Below are 17,448 nucleotides of genomic sequence, written 5' to 3' on the forward strand. Positions count from 1 at the left end.
GCATAATTTCAGTTTGCATATGTAAATCACTAGTCTGAGTTTGGGGTTGCCCAACTATTACAAGAAGGCAGCTCCCCCCTGCCCCATCCCCCCTCTTCTGCCTGTCCCTGGAGCTCTGCTGCCTCCCTCCAGCCAGTGCCAGTAGCAAAGGGGCAAAACTGAAACCCCATAGTTTTGGAAAAACATCCCCTCTGTTCAGAGCTCCCTTGCTAACTGTGTGATGAAGAGCATGTTTTTGTGCTTGCTCATGGAATGGGTGGTGGAAAAAGAGGCCAGAGAGGGAGAGGAGGCAGGTGGGTGACTCTTATCCTCATAAAATGAGCTAAGGAATGGCAGGTTACCAGAGCTACCCCAGCTGAAAGACATCTTAAACTTACTTCAGCCCTTTTTCAGTGGGCTAGCACAGCAGAGAATCTCACTTGTAGAATTTAGAACTTGTTCAGATAAAAAATGAACCCACCTAAATCAGATCGCAGAGGGAAAAGTGAACTAAGGCATTTATTTACGTTCTGAACCTCTCTGCTTTCTCAAGCACACTTCATGAAAGTTGAATGCATATCATTTCCTTCTGGCATTAGAAGTGTTTTCAGTATACAGGAGCTGTACACCTGTAACTACCAAGACATTTTAGTGTGGTGCACTGTCAGTGTCAAGATACTGGATTTTGGGCTCAGTTGTCATATGTCCTTAATTAAATCCTATATCTAATTCTCCAGGCTGTGCACTTGCAAGGAATTATAATATAGGCTTTCACAGTTCAACAAATTAGTTGTCAAGTAGAGGGTTTTTTGTACTTAGGTTTAAGTTCTCTCTATATCCAGTACATGCCTTAGTTTACAGGGGTTTTCTTATTCCATGTTTCTCTAAACACTTGTCAAACCTTGGAGGAATTGGGATCTAAAGCAGATAGCATTTGAATTGAAGTGGGGAGGGCACATTGTACATCCCTGCTTCAGTTCAACTCTTCACCAGTAGGACTGGAATTAAAGGGAGCTCTTAGCAGTGCTTGGTCTGCTCTAGCAGGACTGCTCTAAAAAGCCAAAAAGCCTACCTGAATGGATTGTATGAGTGCCACATTTGAGCAGGTAGTGGTGGTGTTAAAGCCAGCTCAAGTGTGTTGAAATGTAAGGCAACAGCTCCATAAGTCCTAATGAAGTGAGGGCTGGCAGGAACAGGAGGAAAAAGTACTCTTGATTGCCCCTTGTACTCGCATTACTTTTACTACCTTGTGCAGCTTGAGCAAAAATGTCGAACCCTCAGACAAGGCCAAAGCAAAATGTGTATGCTGGGACATAGTGTGAATTGTATCTGGAGCCCAGGGCAGTCACAGCAGGGTTAATGCCTGCTCAAGGTCACCTGGTATCAGGAAAGTCCATGTTGTCTACTGAGACATGCCTACACAGACAATGCCGCTCCTGAGGAACTGGCAAATGAAGTTGCAAAGCCACTTTCCATAGTTTTTGAAAAGTGGTGAAGTCTGATGAAGTTTCCACTGATTGGAAAAGGGGAAACATAACCCCCATTTTCAAAAAGGGAAAAAAGGAAGACCTGGGGAACTTCACACCAGTCAGTCTGTGCAATGTGTGCTCGCAGCCCAGAAAGGACACAAGAAGGATGTGGAGCTGTTGGAGTAAGTTCCAAGGAGGGCCATTAAGATGATTACAGGGCTGGAGCAGTTCTCCTACAAAGACAGGCTGAGAGTTGGGCTTGTTCAGCTTGGAGAAGTGAAGACTCTAGGTAGACCTGATAGCAGCCTTCCAGTATCTGAAGGGGGCTACTTTTTACAGGGGTTTGTAGTGAACCATATAATGATCAGAGGTGGAAGGGACCTCTAGAGATCATTCTAGGACTCTGTCATGACTTGTCTTTTCCAGCAGTGCTTTCCACCTGGTACAACAGGAGGGAACTTAAAACAACTTCCGTACGTGTGTCCTGAGTAGCTCTCCCTGCCTCTCCATGTACCACACAGTGTAAGCTCATAAGTATAAAATGCTCTGAACTTCATCTATGAGCTGAAGTGAACAAAGCAAATATCCATCCCTCTCAACATGATTAGTTCTTGCTGTTTGTTATTCAGACTCATATGTAAAACAAGTTGTGCAGATTGCAAGAACATTCAATTGAGTGCAAATCCCTTCTGCTATAGTGCTTATCTTAAGAGAAGCAGGATGACAACAGTCATATGTTCTTCTTTTAGAGACTGACCTGCTGAAGGATGGGGACTTAAGGCACGGGAAGGTGCCTGGGGTGCTGTCTGTATCACTCAACCCTGCATAAATGCATGTGTCAGGGGACTTAAGAGCTGCTACTCTGGAAATTGTCTTAGGTGAGAAGTATGCTAAAAATGTACAACAGAGTTCAGAATGTTGAGTTTCTCTTTTCTGAGACAATAAGTAGCCAGCAGAAAGATGTAAATGCTGATAAAGTCATACCAGGCTGCTATGAGATTGTAAACACCCCTGTTTCCAAAAGAACTTTGACATAATTAGATGTGTAACCCAAATGCTTCATAATTACAGTAACTCAATTTATACTTACACTGTAATAAATTCATCTCCTTGGCTCACTATGTAGCTGCACATTTTTCTTAATCTGAGGCCTGAAAATTTTAGCCAGACTCTTCTCACACTGAGCAGACAACCAGAGCCCACTTCCTCTCTTAGGTCAGCTTGCAAGAGGCATGAAAAGACAATGTAACCCTGACATGTGCCTTAGTGTACTAAGTCTGAGAATGTCTTAATTATGCTGAGTCATTGGCTCTGTCTATAATTTTTTATATTTTAATGTGCTCTACCCAAAAAGTCAGGTTATTCAATGCTTTGTGTTTAGTATCTTCTAGAAAAATTCAGAGAAATGTCTGTGGTGCCTGACCATAGACAGCACTGCATTTCTTTTGAGTGCATTTGGGTTCATGGAAAGATAAGGCATGCAAGGTAAGAAAAATAAATTTAAAAGTCACTCTAATCCTTGCAGTCCATGTAGGTCTAGTATCTATAAACATATATTTGCAGAAACAGTAATTGCAAAAAAGCCACAGAAAGGATTTGAGTGATACATTACCAAAGTTTTGCTGATTAAAGTTAGAAATTGCTCTCTCTAGTGGCAAAACTGAATCGAAGTCTTGTGAAAAGGTCTGGATTAAAATATGCATATTCTAGTTGCCTGATCAAGTATCTTTGTAGCTGAACTGGAGAACCTGGGTTTGAGAGGGAGGAGGACAGGTGTATGGGAAGTTATTGCACAAAAGTGTGAAGGCTGAGCTGTGACTGGTGAGAGAGAGAAGAATTAAAACACATAAGTTATGTTTGTGCTTTGAACTTGCATCTAGAGTAACTTGTTTTAATCAGTGGAGGAAGCCTAAGGCTGACCTTAGCTTTTGCAGATACTCGGCTTCATTTCTGAAAAAATAGGGGCCTAATGTAGTTAATCCTTCCTCTGCACACCAAAAGATGCATAAGGAAACTGAGATTTGCTTAAAACTTACTGCAAATAATTAAGTGACTTTGCTTCATTCATAAAAATATTCCTGGTACTGCAGTTTATCCTGTCTTGTTCATTTGTGTCCTCTGCAATCCCCTGTATCTGTGCTAATAAATTAGCAGCTAACACATCTTACTGCTCAGTTGTTTTTACGAAGGAAAAGCACAAAGTACTTTGTGTTGCTGTTGTAACTCCATAGTAGTAGCTATTTTGTGAAAAGGTTGTTGGAGAGAGCAGCAGTTCTCACCTCTTTGCCTGCATCCCTGTGGGATAGTATCGGGAGCAGGAGATGCCATCCCAGGCGCAGTAGGGATCCCGAGCGAGGCAGCAGTCCGCACAGGCGGTGCCGTACATGTCACACTGGTGGAACTTCACTTGTGCTATGACTGACTCAGATCCAACATAGAGCTGTTGCTGGAAAAAAACACACCATGTACGATTAAATTCCTAGAACTTCCACTACAACTTCTCTTACTTACGGAGTTATTTAACAATGTTAGCTTTAGTGTTGCTAGCTGGTTGTGCATCCAGCCTGTGCCCTGAGGGAGGCAGAGTTACCCTGTAGGAAAATATCTGACTATACACACTCCTCTGTGTGAGGACAGAAGAGAGAAAAAAGGCAAAAGGAACAAGCTTATTTTGGCATTTTCTCACTTCTGAAGTTTCAGCTTTGTAAGCCGGGTTTGAATAGGCCGAGTTTTAAGTTTCTTTCTCTTCCTCAAGATAGTTTCCTGATGCCTCCCTCTTTACACTTCTTTGTTGTTTAACTGATCTGCAAAACAAAGACTTAACATGGAAGACTTTAAACAAAGAAGTTCAAATCTGCAAAAGCTGTAAGCAACCTCATTCTTAAAGTAGGACTTATCAAGTAAGTTTGACTCTTGATGTGGCTACTTACATTATGGCCACATATACACATGCACAGTAGTACTTTGATTTTTTATTATCCTGATTTGGGTTGTCCCTCGGTGTACAGAAGATATTTTTTTTTTCCTGGCACTGTGTAATCTTTCCTTACAAATTATGTGGCTGCAATCTACTTCTTTAATTTTTATTTGTAGGCTTTTGGGATTTTTTTCAGTCTTAGTGCAAAGACTGAATCTTCTGAGCTCACACAAACATCCTTTTCAAAGATGATCAGTCTGATTAATGAGTTGCTGGCATAATAAATTCAGAAAAGAATAGATTGAATTTACAGGGATTTGAGAAAAAATCTTGTTGGTGGTGAATGTAAAAGGAGTGAACACAAATATGCAGTATGCTGCAATAGGAACTGCTTATGCATGGCTCAATGCCATGGTTTTACTGCTCAGAAAAAGGAGTCCTATTGAACACTTAAGCTGTGGCCAAACTTAGTCCATAATTCCCACTCTTAGACTAAGCCTTAAAAATCTGATATTTTAAAATTCTTAAAGCTGGAAAATACTCATTTAGGCTAATTTACCTGAGAGAAAAGATCAAATTTAAAACTAGGAGAGGATGGTAACAGTAATGCTTGAAGACTTTTTGAGCTGAGGTAAACCAGATGATAGTAGCAGGAATACAATTTGCCAAGTGGAATGAAGAAACCTAGGAACCGTGTTTAAGGGGAATTCTTTCCTGTCTGGAGTGGCAGCAGTGTGATTGTCACAGAAGACATGAACAACACTCAATGAGACATGCAAGATGGGTTTTTCTCTTTCATCTTTTAGTAGGGGTAAAGACTTCTCTAAATTTTAGTTCAGAGGAGGGCAAAAAACATCTGATATCTAGCCAGCTGAACATCAAAGAAGAGCATTCTTCCCAGCCTTTGCAGATAACTAGCTCAGCCCTGAAACATAGTATTTCATTGTACCACTGACTTAGTGAAGACTGGTTAGTGTTATAAGGATACTGAGACAAAGCTAGCAAGGAAGTCTCCTCACAAACCAGCAAAAATGCTTGAGCAGAGAAGCTATGCAACTTTTTTTACGTAAGCTCAACTACGTTATACTTCTGCTTACAATATAATTTTAAAGACAAAATTACTTGGTACCAACCCTGTCCCAAACATGTATTGCAACATTTAATTGTCCTCAGTACCAGAAAACTGCATCTTATTTAAAGATCTATATTCAACAATCTTAACTTGGTTATTTAATCTTGATACTGCTTTGCCATCAATATTCAAGAATCCCTATACACAGATACTAGGAAGTCACTTTGCTGAGTAAAATTTTGTATCTGGCTCTCCTGTTCTTTTTCTGTCTTTGCTCTGATATCTTGAAAATGTAAGCTACTTTTACTTCTCATGACAAGGTTTATTCTTCAACCACTAGATTGCTTTGTCAATTTTTTAAATTTTTTTTTTTCCATTGTGTCCAGATTTTCCATATACTTCTTCAATTAGTAGAATAAGCAGCCCTCTCCAGAGCTGGATGTAATGAAGGAAGACTACTTCACTTTTATGCAGTATCTCCTTTTGACTCTTCCAACAACCCTCTTTTACCATGGCACTTCAGTGAGAGCCAAAGGTAAGCAAATATATGAAAAGACCCCAAAGCCTTTCTCCAAATAATCTTAGGTGCAGTGTTAGACAATCCAGAGCTGCTTTTCAGATTGAAAAAAACTAGATTGATCCAGGAAATAATTCAGAATAGTTACACTAAGATTGTCCTCTAAATCACCATTAGAGTTTGTTTCTACACTACCTATAGAAAGAATCACAGAATCTTAGGGATTGGAAGGGACCTCAAAAGATCATCTAGTCCAGCCCCCCTGCCAGAGCAGGATCATCTAGAGCACATCACACAGGAATGGGTCCAGGCGGGTTTTGAATGTCTCCAGCAAAGGAGACTCCACAACCTCTCTGGGCAGCCTCTTCCAGTGCTCTGTCACTCTCACAATAAAGAAGTTTTTTCTGATCTTGACATGGAACCTCCTATGTTCTAGTTTGCACCCATTTCCCCTTGTCCTATCACTAGACACCACTGAAAAATGTCTGGCTCCATCCCCCTGAAACTTGCCCTTAACATATTTGTAAACATTGATGAGGTGGCCCCTCAGTCTCCTCTTCTCCAACCTAAAGAGACCCAGCTCCCTCAGCTTTTCCTCATAAGGGAGATGTTCTACTCCCTTAATCATCTTTGTGGCTCTGTGCTGGACTCTTTCAAGCAGTTCCCTGTCCTTCCTGAACTGAGGGGCCCAGAACTGGACACAATATTCCATATGTGGCCTCACCAAGGCAGAATAGAGGGGAGGAGAACCTTCCTTGACCTACTAACCTCGCCCCTTCTAATACACCCAGGATGCCATTGGCTTTCTTGGTTACAAGGACACATTGCTGGCTCATGGTCATCCTCCTGTCCACCAGGACCCCTAGGTCCCTTTCTCCTACACTGCTCTCCAGCAGGTTAGCCCCCAGCCTGTACTGGTCCATGGGGTTGTTCTTCCCCAGATGCAAGACTCTACACTTGCCCTTGTTGAATTTCATCAAGTTTCTCCCTGCCCAACTCTCCAGCCTGTCCAGGTCTTGCTGAATGGCAGCACAGCCTTCTGGTGTGTCAGCCACTCCTCCCAGTTTAGTGTCATCAGCAAACTTGCTGAGGGCACACTCTGTTCCCTCATCCAGGTTGTTGATTAAAATATTGAATAGTACCGGTCCCAATATCAACCCCTGAGGGACTCCACTAGTCACAGACCTCCAATTAGATTTTGTCCCATTGACCACAACTCTCCAACTTCTTCCTTTCAATCAGTTCATGATCCACCTCACTACCTGACTATCAAGAGCACACTTCATCAGTTTATCTGTGAGGATGCTGTGGGAGACATTGTCAAATGCTTTACTGAAAACAAGATAAACCACATCTGCCCTACCATCATCTATCCACCTAGTTACTTCTTCATGGAAGGCTATAAGGTTGGTCAAACATGACTTTCCCTTAGTAAAACCATGTTGACTGCTCTTAATGACACCCTCATCCTTGATATGCCTAGAGATAGTGCCAAGAACAAGTTGTTCCATTACCTTTCCAGGGATGGAGGTGAGGCTGACTGGTCTATAGTTACCTGGGTCCTCGTTCTTGCCTTTCTGGTAGACTGGACTGACATTTGCTCTCCTCCAGTCCTTAGGCACCTCTCCTGTTGCCACGACTTACCAAAGATGGTGGAGAGTGGCTGAGCAACGACCTCCGCTAGTTCCCTCAGCACCCGCAGGTGTATTCCATACGGACCCATCGATTTATGGATGTCCAGATTGCTTCACTGATCCCTAACCCAATCCTCATCTACCAAAGCAGACTCCTCCTTTATCCTGACTTCTTCTGGGGCTTTAGGGATCTGGGGCTCCTGGGGAGAGTCTGCAGCAGTAAAGACAGAGGCAAAGAAGACCTTCAGTACCTCTGCCTTCTTTATATCCTCTGTCACCGGGGCGCCCAGAATGCAAGGTGACTGAACACCAAGAATAAAATGACCTTTTGGGGCACACTCACACCTCCCAGTAATGCTATTTTCAGTCTTTATTACTTGTGTTTCACTATGTTTATGTGCACCTATATGGCATCAGATGGCTAAGATCTATTAAGATACAACTATCCTGGGATGTTTACAATGGCTCCACCCTGAGATTGCATTGTCATATGGTACAGGTATCTATGACATGGTACAGATGAGAATCTACCTACAAGCATAATAAATAGGGTGTTTATATTAACAGAAACTCAAAAGGGAGTCAGACCCAAACAGCCTTGCCTTTCATGGGCAGCTGAATAGGTGGGAGAGCCAGCAAGGCTCTTTCTGCACTGACACCCTCATAAGGCTGATGTCTGACTGCATTTATCAGCAAGGAACTTCTCTGTGAGTTCCCATATCCACCAAGATACTCCCTACTGTGATTACTCTGCCAGTAGCTCATGAAACAGATTGTTTTTTACTTGCTTTGATGCGAATGATAGTGTGAAATAAGGAATTTTAACATTAGAATTGAAAACCATAAATGTTTAATGAAGTGACAGAGCATAGAACTGTAAGTTTATAATACAAAAGGAACACATGTATAGAACCAGATCTCATTATATCTGTGTGTGTATCCAACTGTCTTTATACAGTTTATAGCTTGGTTACATTTGAGTCACAATTTTCACATTTCAAACTTGTCAAAATACTTACTTACCCTTTTGGAAGAGATTTCCATAGAAATAATAGGAACTGGCACCTAGAAAATAAGGAATATTTCCTTGCTTAGAAAGAATATATTTTTGCTATGACAATAAGTTAGGTAAAATAGTGTTGATATTTATTTATATTCAGCTTTGCTAGATAGTTTGACTTTCTCTAAGTTCTGATGCTACAGAAAGATGTGAGGAAATTGCGAGTTTCAGAAGTATTGCTTTCAAAGGGTTTATTTAAAAACAACCAGCCAACACTTAATTCAGGATTATCAGAGCCACAGGATCACTACAATTTTCCTGTCAAACATGACATTAGCTCTTGCCACCACTGCATCTCTTTTGTCCTACTTGAGAGTGATAAGTGGAGTGCTTTTTATAACAAAACATTCCTTGAAGATAAGATAAAAATATCAGGAATTCCTTCTTTTAACATTGTCCTCTCTGCCTTCTGCTCATATTTCCTGGACCAATGTCAGTACATAGCCCCTAATACTTCTGTTGAAAACCAGTTTTATCAGGAAGGGCAATTTCTGTGATTTTTTCACCAGGCAACGAGTCAATAGGTCCACTGTCTAAATTCAGGCACCAGGTTTAAATATCTAAGCTTGGATGTTAGATTTTCCCTGTGGTTGCAAGTAGGCTAGCCTCTCACTTCATGTGGCTAACATGACATGATGTGAATACTCCCAAAGAGAATTTCACTATCTTAGCTTTGCCACATCCAAATACTGAGGTTTAGTCATGGTATACTCTTAAGCAAATGGAATTTTGCCTCACTGGGACTCAGGTTTGCCCACTGTAAAGACAATTAACTGGTTCACTCTTTCTGAAGATTAGGCTTTTTTCATCTGTCTTCACTGAAGCTTCCAAGATGGTAGTAGGCACATTTCTTGTGCATGCAGTTATACTTTTTTTTTTTTTTTAATGCATGATTGGATACAAGGCAAAATTAAATAAAATCCAATAAGCTTCTAATAAAAGGTCACACTACATCCTCCAAGGGTGTAAAAAGAATGACAGTAGTCCTGGTTTGCTGCAATATGCTTCAGTACTTGGGCTAACTCCACTTCTGAAAAACTTTAGTTGAAATTAAGGTTTCCTGTCATAAAATGACTAGATTATTAGAATTTTTTTTGCACACAGCCATTATATATTTGACTATTCTGAGATTTTTAGACATTTTAATTCTGCAGAAAATTCAAGACTTTTATATATGCTTCATAGACAGCAGAGTTCACCTTGAATACTTGGAGCTCTTCAAGAATCACTTCTTCCATTGATTCCGTCTCTTGATTGTAAATTGTAATGACTTTCAACACAATTCCATTATCTGGAAATAAATTTGAAAAGAAAAAGACAAAACTAAACTAAAGATTATAATTGGTAGAAACATGTATCTGGCCTTCAAATACTAATGTATTTCTTTAAGCTGATAATTGATAGAAATTTATAAATATGTACAGGTAATTGCATATTGTTGTTGTTAATGAGCATTCTTATTCTTAGAAAATAAACATGTGGTGCTTTGTTTCCAGTGAGTAAGAGTCAACTGAGATGTCCATGAGCTACATGATTAATTGACTTGTATTTTTCAAACTCTGGGTCATAACCTCTTGGTCAGCTGCAAAAGGATCAAGGAGGGTAACCATACTTCAGAAAAAGAAATACGAGTAGGCAGGAGCTGAGTCTATCAAGGCAAGGGAGTGTCAAGTAGCTTTAATTATAGGATCTCAGTGTTTACACTAGGTAGGAAACTACTAACTATCCTTAATTGTTAGCAGCAGCTACGTTCCTCCATGCAAGAGTACAGAAACCTTCAGGGTTTCATTGTCCAAAGTTCTCACTCTTCTCTAGGGAAACACTGAGCTGCTGTAGAGCTGAAGGTGTTAATTAAAGGAAGTTTAACCCCAAAAAAGCTGCACATTCAAAATGTTTAAGGCACTACAACTCTTGCAGGACATTAAAACACACTAATAGCATCAGGTCTTCTACTGCTTCAGCTTTGTCTTGCTAACTAATATTAGAGTAGCCTTGTTTTCCTTAATGTGAAAATCAGTCAGCAACAACAATAAATATCACTTCCTTTCTTCTGTCACTTACAGTCACCTATGATTTACAGGGGAAATATTGAGCAGACAAGCACTGGAAAAAATGTTCAGCAAAAGGTCAAAGGGGCAAACATAAAGAGGAACCATTAAACTGGGGTCATACACCACTTCTCAAAGAGAATATGTAATTAAAGGCACCCATTTTGTGATGGTACAGTAAAAGAAATTGCATTCTGAGCTCTGATTTTCATAAGTCCCTCTTTGAATTCTGCTGACAGAGACGTGAAAGTTAGCCCTGTCATTCGCAGTTTGCCTTTGATGAACCTTTCTAACCTGCAGTGCTACCCTAAGGAACTTTCTGCTCTGCTGGAAGACCCTGGTTACTTATGTTACACAGCAGGTGTTAGACTCTGATAAAAAAAGATTAACCCTTTCTAATATGACATTGCCAAGAGGAACAGTGAGTTTTTTGATGAGAGCTTTGCCAGAGCAGAGATTACAGGGTTCTTTTCAGTTTCTGAAGCCCAAATTCCTGTTTCTTGTCACCTGCCATTAGACATCTTGGGAAGACTAAGCAGCTGTTGGGTGGCAGTTCAGCATAGCTCTGGAGCACATTCTTAAAGAGTCCCCTCAGATTCAACTCTGCTGAACTGAGGACTTGTGTACAAGAGCATTTGATAAATAAGCCTCTACTATTCTGCAAATACTTCTGAATGTTCTCAACATTGAAATGTGCTTATCAGAGGAATTTCATTAGTAAAAAATAATTCATTAACTGCTTTCCTAGACTAAATGGTCAAAATTATTTGTGATACCACTTCTGTTGTTAAATTGATAAAATGTGAATATATGAATCCTTGGATTTTTTCCAGATAGATAAAATGTGACTGAAGTCTTGTGTAGTTACAGGCTTTCTTCTTATTTTCTGAAGTTTTCTTATTTTTCAAGTACCATTAAAACACTTCCCCCCCCCCCCCCCTTTGATTACTTAGAGTTAGGTCTATGATATATTTTATCTTAACCATATTTGTTTGGTAGATGTTTTAAAATCCTCTTTAAGCAAGCTCCCTGTATCTTATGAAAATGGCACAAAAGAAAGACACGAAAACTTGGCAGAAAACTTCTAAGTTTCTTTTTCAGAAAGTTGGGTATTTCCTCCTTCCTTCTTTGAGTTGTGTTGTAACCCAAATTTGGAAGCTGGAAGTTTCTTTTAAACGATATTTGCTAGACTTGTGGTCTCCAGAATTAAGGAAAATAAACTATGGAATAAAACCAGTAACTTGAACTGATATTTAAAAAAAATCCTATCACCTTTGTTTCTTTCAGGTCTCTAGGTCTCAACTCAGAACTATGTTCAGATCCATGATTGTGTTCTGAAGTTTTAAAAACAAAGCCAGTTATTCAGGGATTTAATTTAAGATTTTTGTTTGGAAAGAAAAAAACAATGGAATCCTACACATAGTTTTCTGTTCCTAGACTTTACATATTTCCCTACCATTATTTTTCTATATAATATTATCAGTACAGTGAAGCACCTTTCTAGAATAACTGAACTCCTCTACAAGGTGAAGACTGGCAGAGTCTTGCAAAGAATAATTAAGAAGGAATATTGTATAGATGTTTTATTTATGGACTATACACACTTTCATTCATCCAAGAGGTAAAAAACCCCTATTAAATCTATTTTATTCCTCGCTTTTTTAATTTACCTGTGCCAATGAACAAAACATCATATTGTCCATCTTCAGCTTCCACTCTGTCCACTGCTATTTGTTTGAGATTGTACTTTCCATCTGTTTTAACTAGTATTGGTCTCTTATGGACAGGCTTGATGGGCTGATGCATCAGTGGATGACTCCTGGCAAAATGGACAGCTTCATCAGGGTAGTCTTTAGTGGTAGTGTACAAACCACCATTCACCTTACTGGCACACTGCAAAAACATAAACCATAGATTATCCTGAAGGTTTGCCAAATAAATTGTCAGAGACAGGTCTTGTTTTTGTGGATAATGGCAAGTTACAGAACACCTGGCATAAAAACAGGCACAGAAAATCACAGTAGGATTTGAGACAATTGAGAATCAATCTATAGTCTCATTACTTTTGATTACAAAATATATTACCATAAGAAACTAAACACACTTTAAAACGATGCCAGCAGCAACAGCAGTTCTTGATCTCAGGCATTCTAAGAGTATTAAATTTCCCAACTCATGATAACAGTATTATATATCACAGTTTAGCTTGAAATACCAATCTTTGCATTGGTCAATCTACTGTTTTGCAAAGCAAATAGACTTTACATCACTGATTGATTAAAAGAGGCTTACTCCTTTGGTCAAATGTGCAATTAGGAAAAACTGAATACGTTAAAAAGAGAAGTTAATTTTAGGATACTTTGTGAAGGATATAGTGTTCCCTAATTTAACATATATTCTACATTTCCAATTTGCTTCATGATGTCTAATTGAAACCGTTTATGATCAAGTTGGAAATATCTCAGCAATCATTTACTTTCTCCAAATATTCATAAGACAGTGTGGCTTTAAGAAGCATTTCAAGAAAAGCCACAGTAGCAGCCTTTTCTTATTTAAATTGAATTTTTCAATCAATAAAATGAAATAAAATACTCTTAATGTTTACTGGAAACAGTAAGTATAAACTTGTGGTCAACTGTAATTGACAATAACAAACTCCTGTACTTGTCAAGTGGGGCAATGTTTTTTTCCACTTTTTCAGCTTAGCTACAGGAAAGTATTTGTTCAGTGTTGAATTTAAAGTAATTGTCTAATCAACCTAGTGATGGAATTTCAATGGCTTTTTGCACTAAAGAGACAGAATCAGTGCATGAAGACAGGCTGAGCCTCTGCTTTCCAAGCACTGCACAGCATATCAAGTGAACAGCCATTGCCAGGTTCCCTTTGCAAAATCCTAGCTCTAGAGGAATTTAATAAAAATAATCCTTCACAGGCTTTTCATTTTTAATTAAATAAAATCAAGTAGTCTAGAAAGGAAACAGTAGATGCAGCCTCCTCTAAAGTCTATCAGCACTGGTTTTGAAGTAACTAATGTCATTCCCAGAAGCATCCCAGTCTAAGTGCACCAAATGAATCAGCAGAACAGGAGCAGAGATCATGTCAGAAACTGCTTCCAGCAGGCCTCAGAGAGCAGAGGATTGCAGAGTCTGTCAGAACCTGTTCAGCTTTTAACAGTGGTTTTGTCTACTTAGCTTTAAGCTCTAACCTTATTTCTTACAGGCTCCATCTTTACCCATTCAATAGCTAAGATCAAAAAGTGATGACTCTCAGAGATGTCTAATAGTAGGTTGTTTTTGGCATCTTGTCACAGTCACCCCTGTAATGGGAAAAGTAGTGGCACCCAGCTGACCTTTTCTTTGGAGTGTGGAGCCTAACACTGTGGGCTGCAACCCAAAGCATACTTTCTCTGCAAGCTACTGGCAAAATGCTGAAAAGACTCCTAAACTGTGCCCTAAATAAGCAGCCAAAAATGAATCAATTAATACTTTGTAAGCTGGCAGAGGCAGCTACTTTGGCCTCTGATATACTCTGCTACGGATAGAGACACACGTGTCTAAATTGATTAACACTCAGGAAAGACCTGGTTCCTCAATTAACTTGTTCCATGACATTGGGAAAATGACTTCTCTCTTCTTTTATAGCTGTTTCAGCTCCTATGCCTTGCCTGTTGGGGAGGCTACAATCCAGTCTGACCTAAATGTGGCCAATGAGAGCCAAGGGAGAGAAGCATCAAAGGTGAGTGGAACTTGCTGTAGTCTTTCTGTAAATCATTGTCAATTTTGCTGAAGCACTGGCTCAGTATTCTCTCCTTCTTGCCAAAACCCCACAATTTAGCTTTCAGGACTAGAAGATATCAACATTATGACTGTAGTCATTAATAGTGAATTCCTTCCTGTGTTTAATACTAGTTCAAATAACATATGTGAGGTGTTCTAGTGCCTGGAAAACAACAACAAAAAATGAATACCACTTAAAGAACTTGGACTGTAACATCTTTATAAAATACACAGTCATTCTGCAATCCATGCATGGTACTGTGTCATTACTGGGTAAAACTGTAAAAAATGTAAATTTGCTATACAAAATGTCAAGCAATAAACTAATTATTCCTTTAAATTAGACCATTTTTATCAATTAAGAATATTCTCAAAATCTGATAATTTGCTTATCTGTTTTTCTATCCTGTCTCAATACCAATTACTTACTTTCACCCACATCAAACAAACAAAAACTATTTGGTATTGATACCAACGTTGCTACAATGGGTAGCTTATTGTCCAATATGGTCAAATCATATTAATAATGTTCAAATCCCAGATAATCATTTTTGGAGCATCCACTTCTGCATTTTGACTTGGGGTCTCCCCAAGAGAAGCAGAGGAAAACATTAATTTAAAATGAGAGAAGACATGCATTCAAAATCATACTAGAGAAAGGCTGTACTGGCATGGACTAGATTAGCTACTAGGCCTTTCCACCTCCCATTCCTGTGATTTAGTGCTAAATGAATTGTATGCAATGTTTACCTCTGCAAATGCTTTCTTTTAGAATAGAAGAGGATATTGATTTAGTTAGCAAAGCAAAAACAATACTGAAACTAATGCTCCAGCAGCTGTTCAGGCCACTGTTCAGCTCCAGAGAGCGTGCTCCTAGCCTGCAAGAAGATGAACAGGTAAAGTGTGAAAACGGGGGGGGGGGGTGAGCGGTGTTAGCCAAACAGCTCTTAGACATGTTTTTGCATCTCACAGAGTCAAAAATCTGCACAATGCTGACATGAGAAGGGGCAGACCTTCAGCGAGACTAAACAAAAGCAGCTTTGCAACAGACAACAATTGCCATGAGTGGGTAAGTAGTTGGAACCACAAAGACAGAGGGAGAAAAAGAAATCCTGAATGTGATGTTTCCCTGGGTTAGCCTGGCATTGCCTGCTGTGGTACTTCTGACTTGAGCAGGAGTTGGAAGGTGATCCCAACCACAAGATGCTCAGAGGCCCTTGCAAAGCAAAGGACATCCCCAAGCTGCACTGACAGGCAATAAACACGGGACTGTTCTCCTCAACCCCTGAGCTGGGATGTAAGAGTCCTGGGCTAAGATATTACAGGGATAGAAACTTCAGAAACACCTAAAAAGAGAGTGAAACAGGACAAGAGTTTGAGGTGAAGATTACTTGTGATGCCTTTGAGAAATCAACATAGAAATTAGAATTCCTTGTAGAAATTAATTACCTGTCTCTAAGTAATACTTTTGTGATTTCCTCAAGAAATTCTATTTACCAAATGAAAGCTCCAAGCATCAGGCAGGAACAACTTTCTACATGACAGCACCAGTGTAGTTGCAGAGTATGCTACAATAGTTGCCAGATTAATTGCATTTTCACAATGTGTCTTGTTTCTTTTCTTCACTTAATATCCATTGGAAGAAAAAAAGAAGATTGTGAAGAAACTTGTGTGAAAGCAAAAAGCATGAGTGTTTTTACTGAGTTTTGTAAATGTTCTGTTAATACTTGTATATTCTTTCTAAATGGTACAGACCAAGAATGTTAATAAGCTCAAGCTTATGTATCTTAAATAAATGTACGTACATGTTTCTAGTTCATCCTGGCTTTTTTTTTCCTTAAGGCAAGACAGTAAGGGTAATTTGTTCTCCAGGGAGTTCCATTATGAAAAAACCTCATGGTTCACTCAACACACTTAAATAATTTTTTTTTTCATTTATTTCCTTCGCAATTAGATTAAAATTATTATGTTTCAGATGCAAAAAATATGTCAGTAACAACATTTAAATGAACAGTTATGCTAGACTCAAGAGAAAGTGAGTTTCCTTCCCAGGCAATGCACTTGCTGCTTCTGAACACAACATCTGACCCATCTTCTAGAGATGCCACTTTCTACCCCTGTTGCCTGGCCTTAAGACCTTAAGACAAGGTTTTGAAAAACCTTATATACTTAATTCCATTATTTTCCTTTGGGAAATATATGATTCTAGTATTTGATTAAACTCATGGCTGAGCCGTTCCACAATTTTCCAGAAATGTTAGGGTATGTTTGTATTTAAATATATATATACTGAACTGTTAACTCAGGAAGAGTTGTACATTAGCAGTCTGCTTTTTCTTTCCAAACTCATTTACATAACAAAGCAATAGAAAATAGATTGTACTCACTGAACCAGGTCTTGGATAAGGTACTTTTCCTTCATATAGAGCCCAGTGGTATTCGGGTCCTTCTTTATGGGCATATGGTCCATTGAAAGCTGCTCGGACACTTGCCATGTGGTAAACACATATAGCATATCCTCTAAATATGTTGCTATGAAGTAAAATTCAAAGACATTATTAAAACAATATGTCCCATTCTGTACATATAATACTGGTATTATTGTGTAATTATAAATAAGTAGCACTTGAACAGTATTCAGGGAGAAAAAGCTGCTTATTGTTTCCCATATGCTTTTCTTATAACTTCTGTGTCCAACGTTCTTTACGAAGTCTTCAGTGTATTGATAACATTTATGTGAGAAAGCTCTGTGTTGTTATCCCAAACTTTGAAGATGGTGAACACAAGCTCTAAATTACTTGTTTATAAACACAGAGGACAGGCAGTGAACTGAACTCAGGTGCTATATGTCTTTGATTAGAGACTTAAACAGTTAATTTTCTTTTCTGAGATTTTTGCTGTTATTTTTACTTGGGAAAGATGGGAATCATCCAGTGCTGACTGAAATGAACAGGAGGCTCTTTATGTTAAAGGAAA

At 39.1% G+C, this 17,448-nt stretch overlaps 1 protein-coding gene across 1 annotated transcript in view; it reads right to left on the bottom strand.

The window, feature by feature from the left end:
* The window catches only part of SEMA3E (semaphorin 3E), a 143,578-nt gene that overhangs the window by 11,977 nt on the left and 114,153 nt on the right, over nucleotides 1–17,448 (bottom strand). Inside the window, exons 10-14 of the mRNA XM_051644194.1 lie at nucleotides 16,860–17,004; nucleotides 12,367–12,589; nucleotides 9,848–9,939; nucleotides 8,612–8,653; nucleotides 3,728–3,894 (exon numbers count right to left, since the gene is read on the bottom strand). Coding sequence (XP_051500154.1) covers nucleotides 3,728–3,894; nucleotides 8,612–8,653; nucleotides 9,848–9,939; nucleotides 12,367–12,589; nucleotides 16,860–17,004 — 669 coding nt within the window. The remainder of the gene's footprint in view (nucleotides 1–3,727; nucleotides 3,895–8,611; nucleotides 8,654–9,847; nucleotides 9,940–12,366; nucleotides 12,590–16,859; nucleotides 17,005–17,448) is intronic.

The sequence above is a fragment of the Apus apus genome, chromosome 1, assembly GCF_020740795.1.
Source record: "Apus apus isolate bApuApu2 chromosome 1, bApuApu2.pri.cur, whole genome shotgun sequence".
NCBI lineage: Eukaryota > Metazoa > Chordata > Aves > Apodiformes > Apodidae > Apus > Apus apus.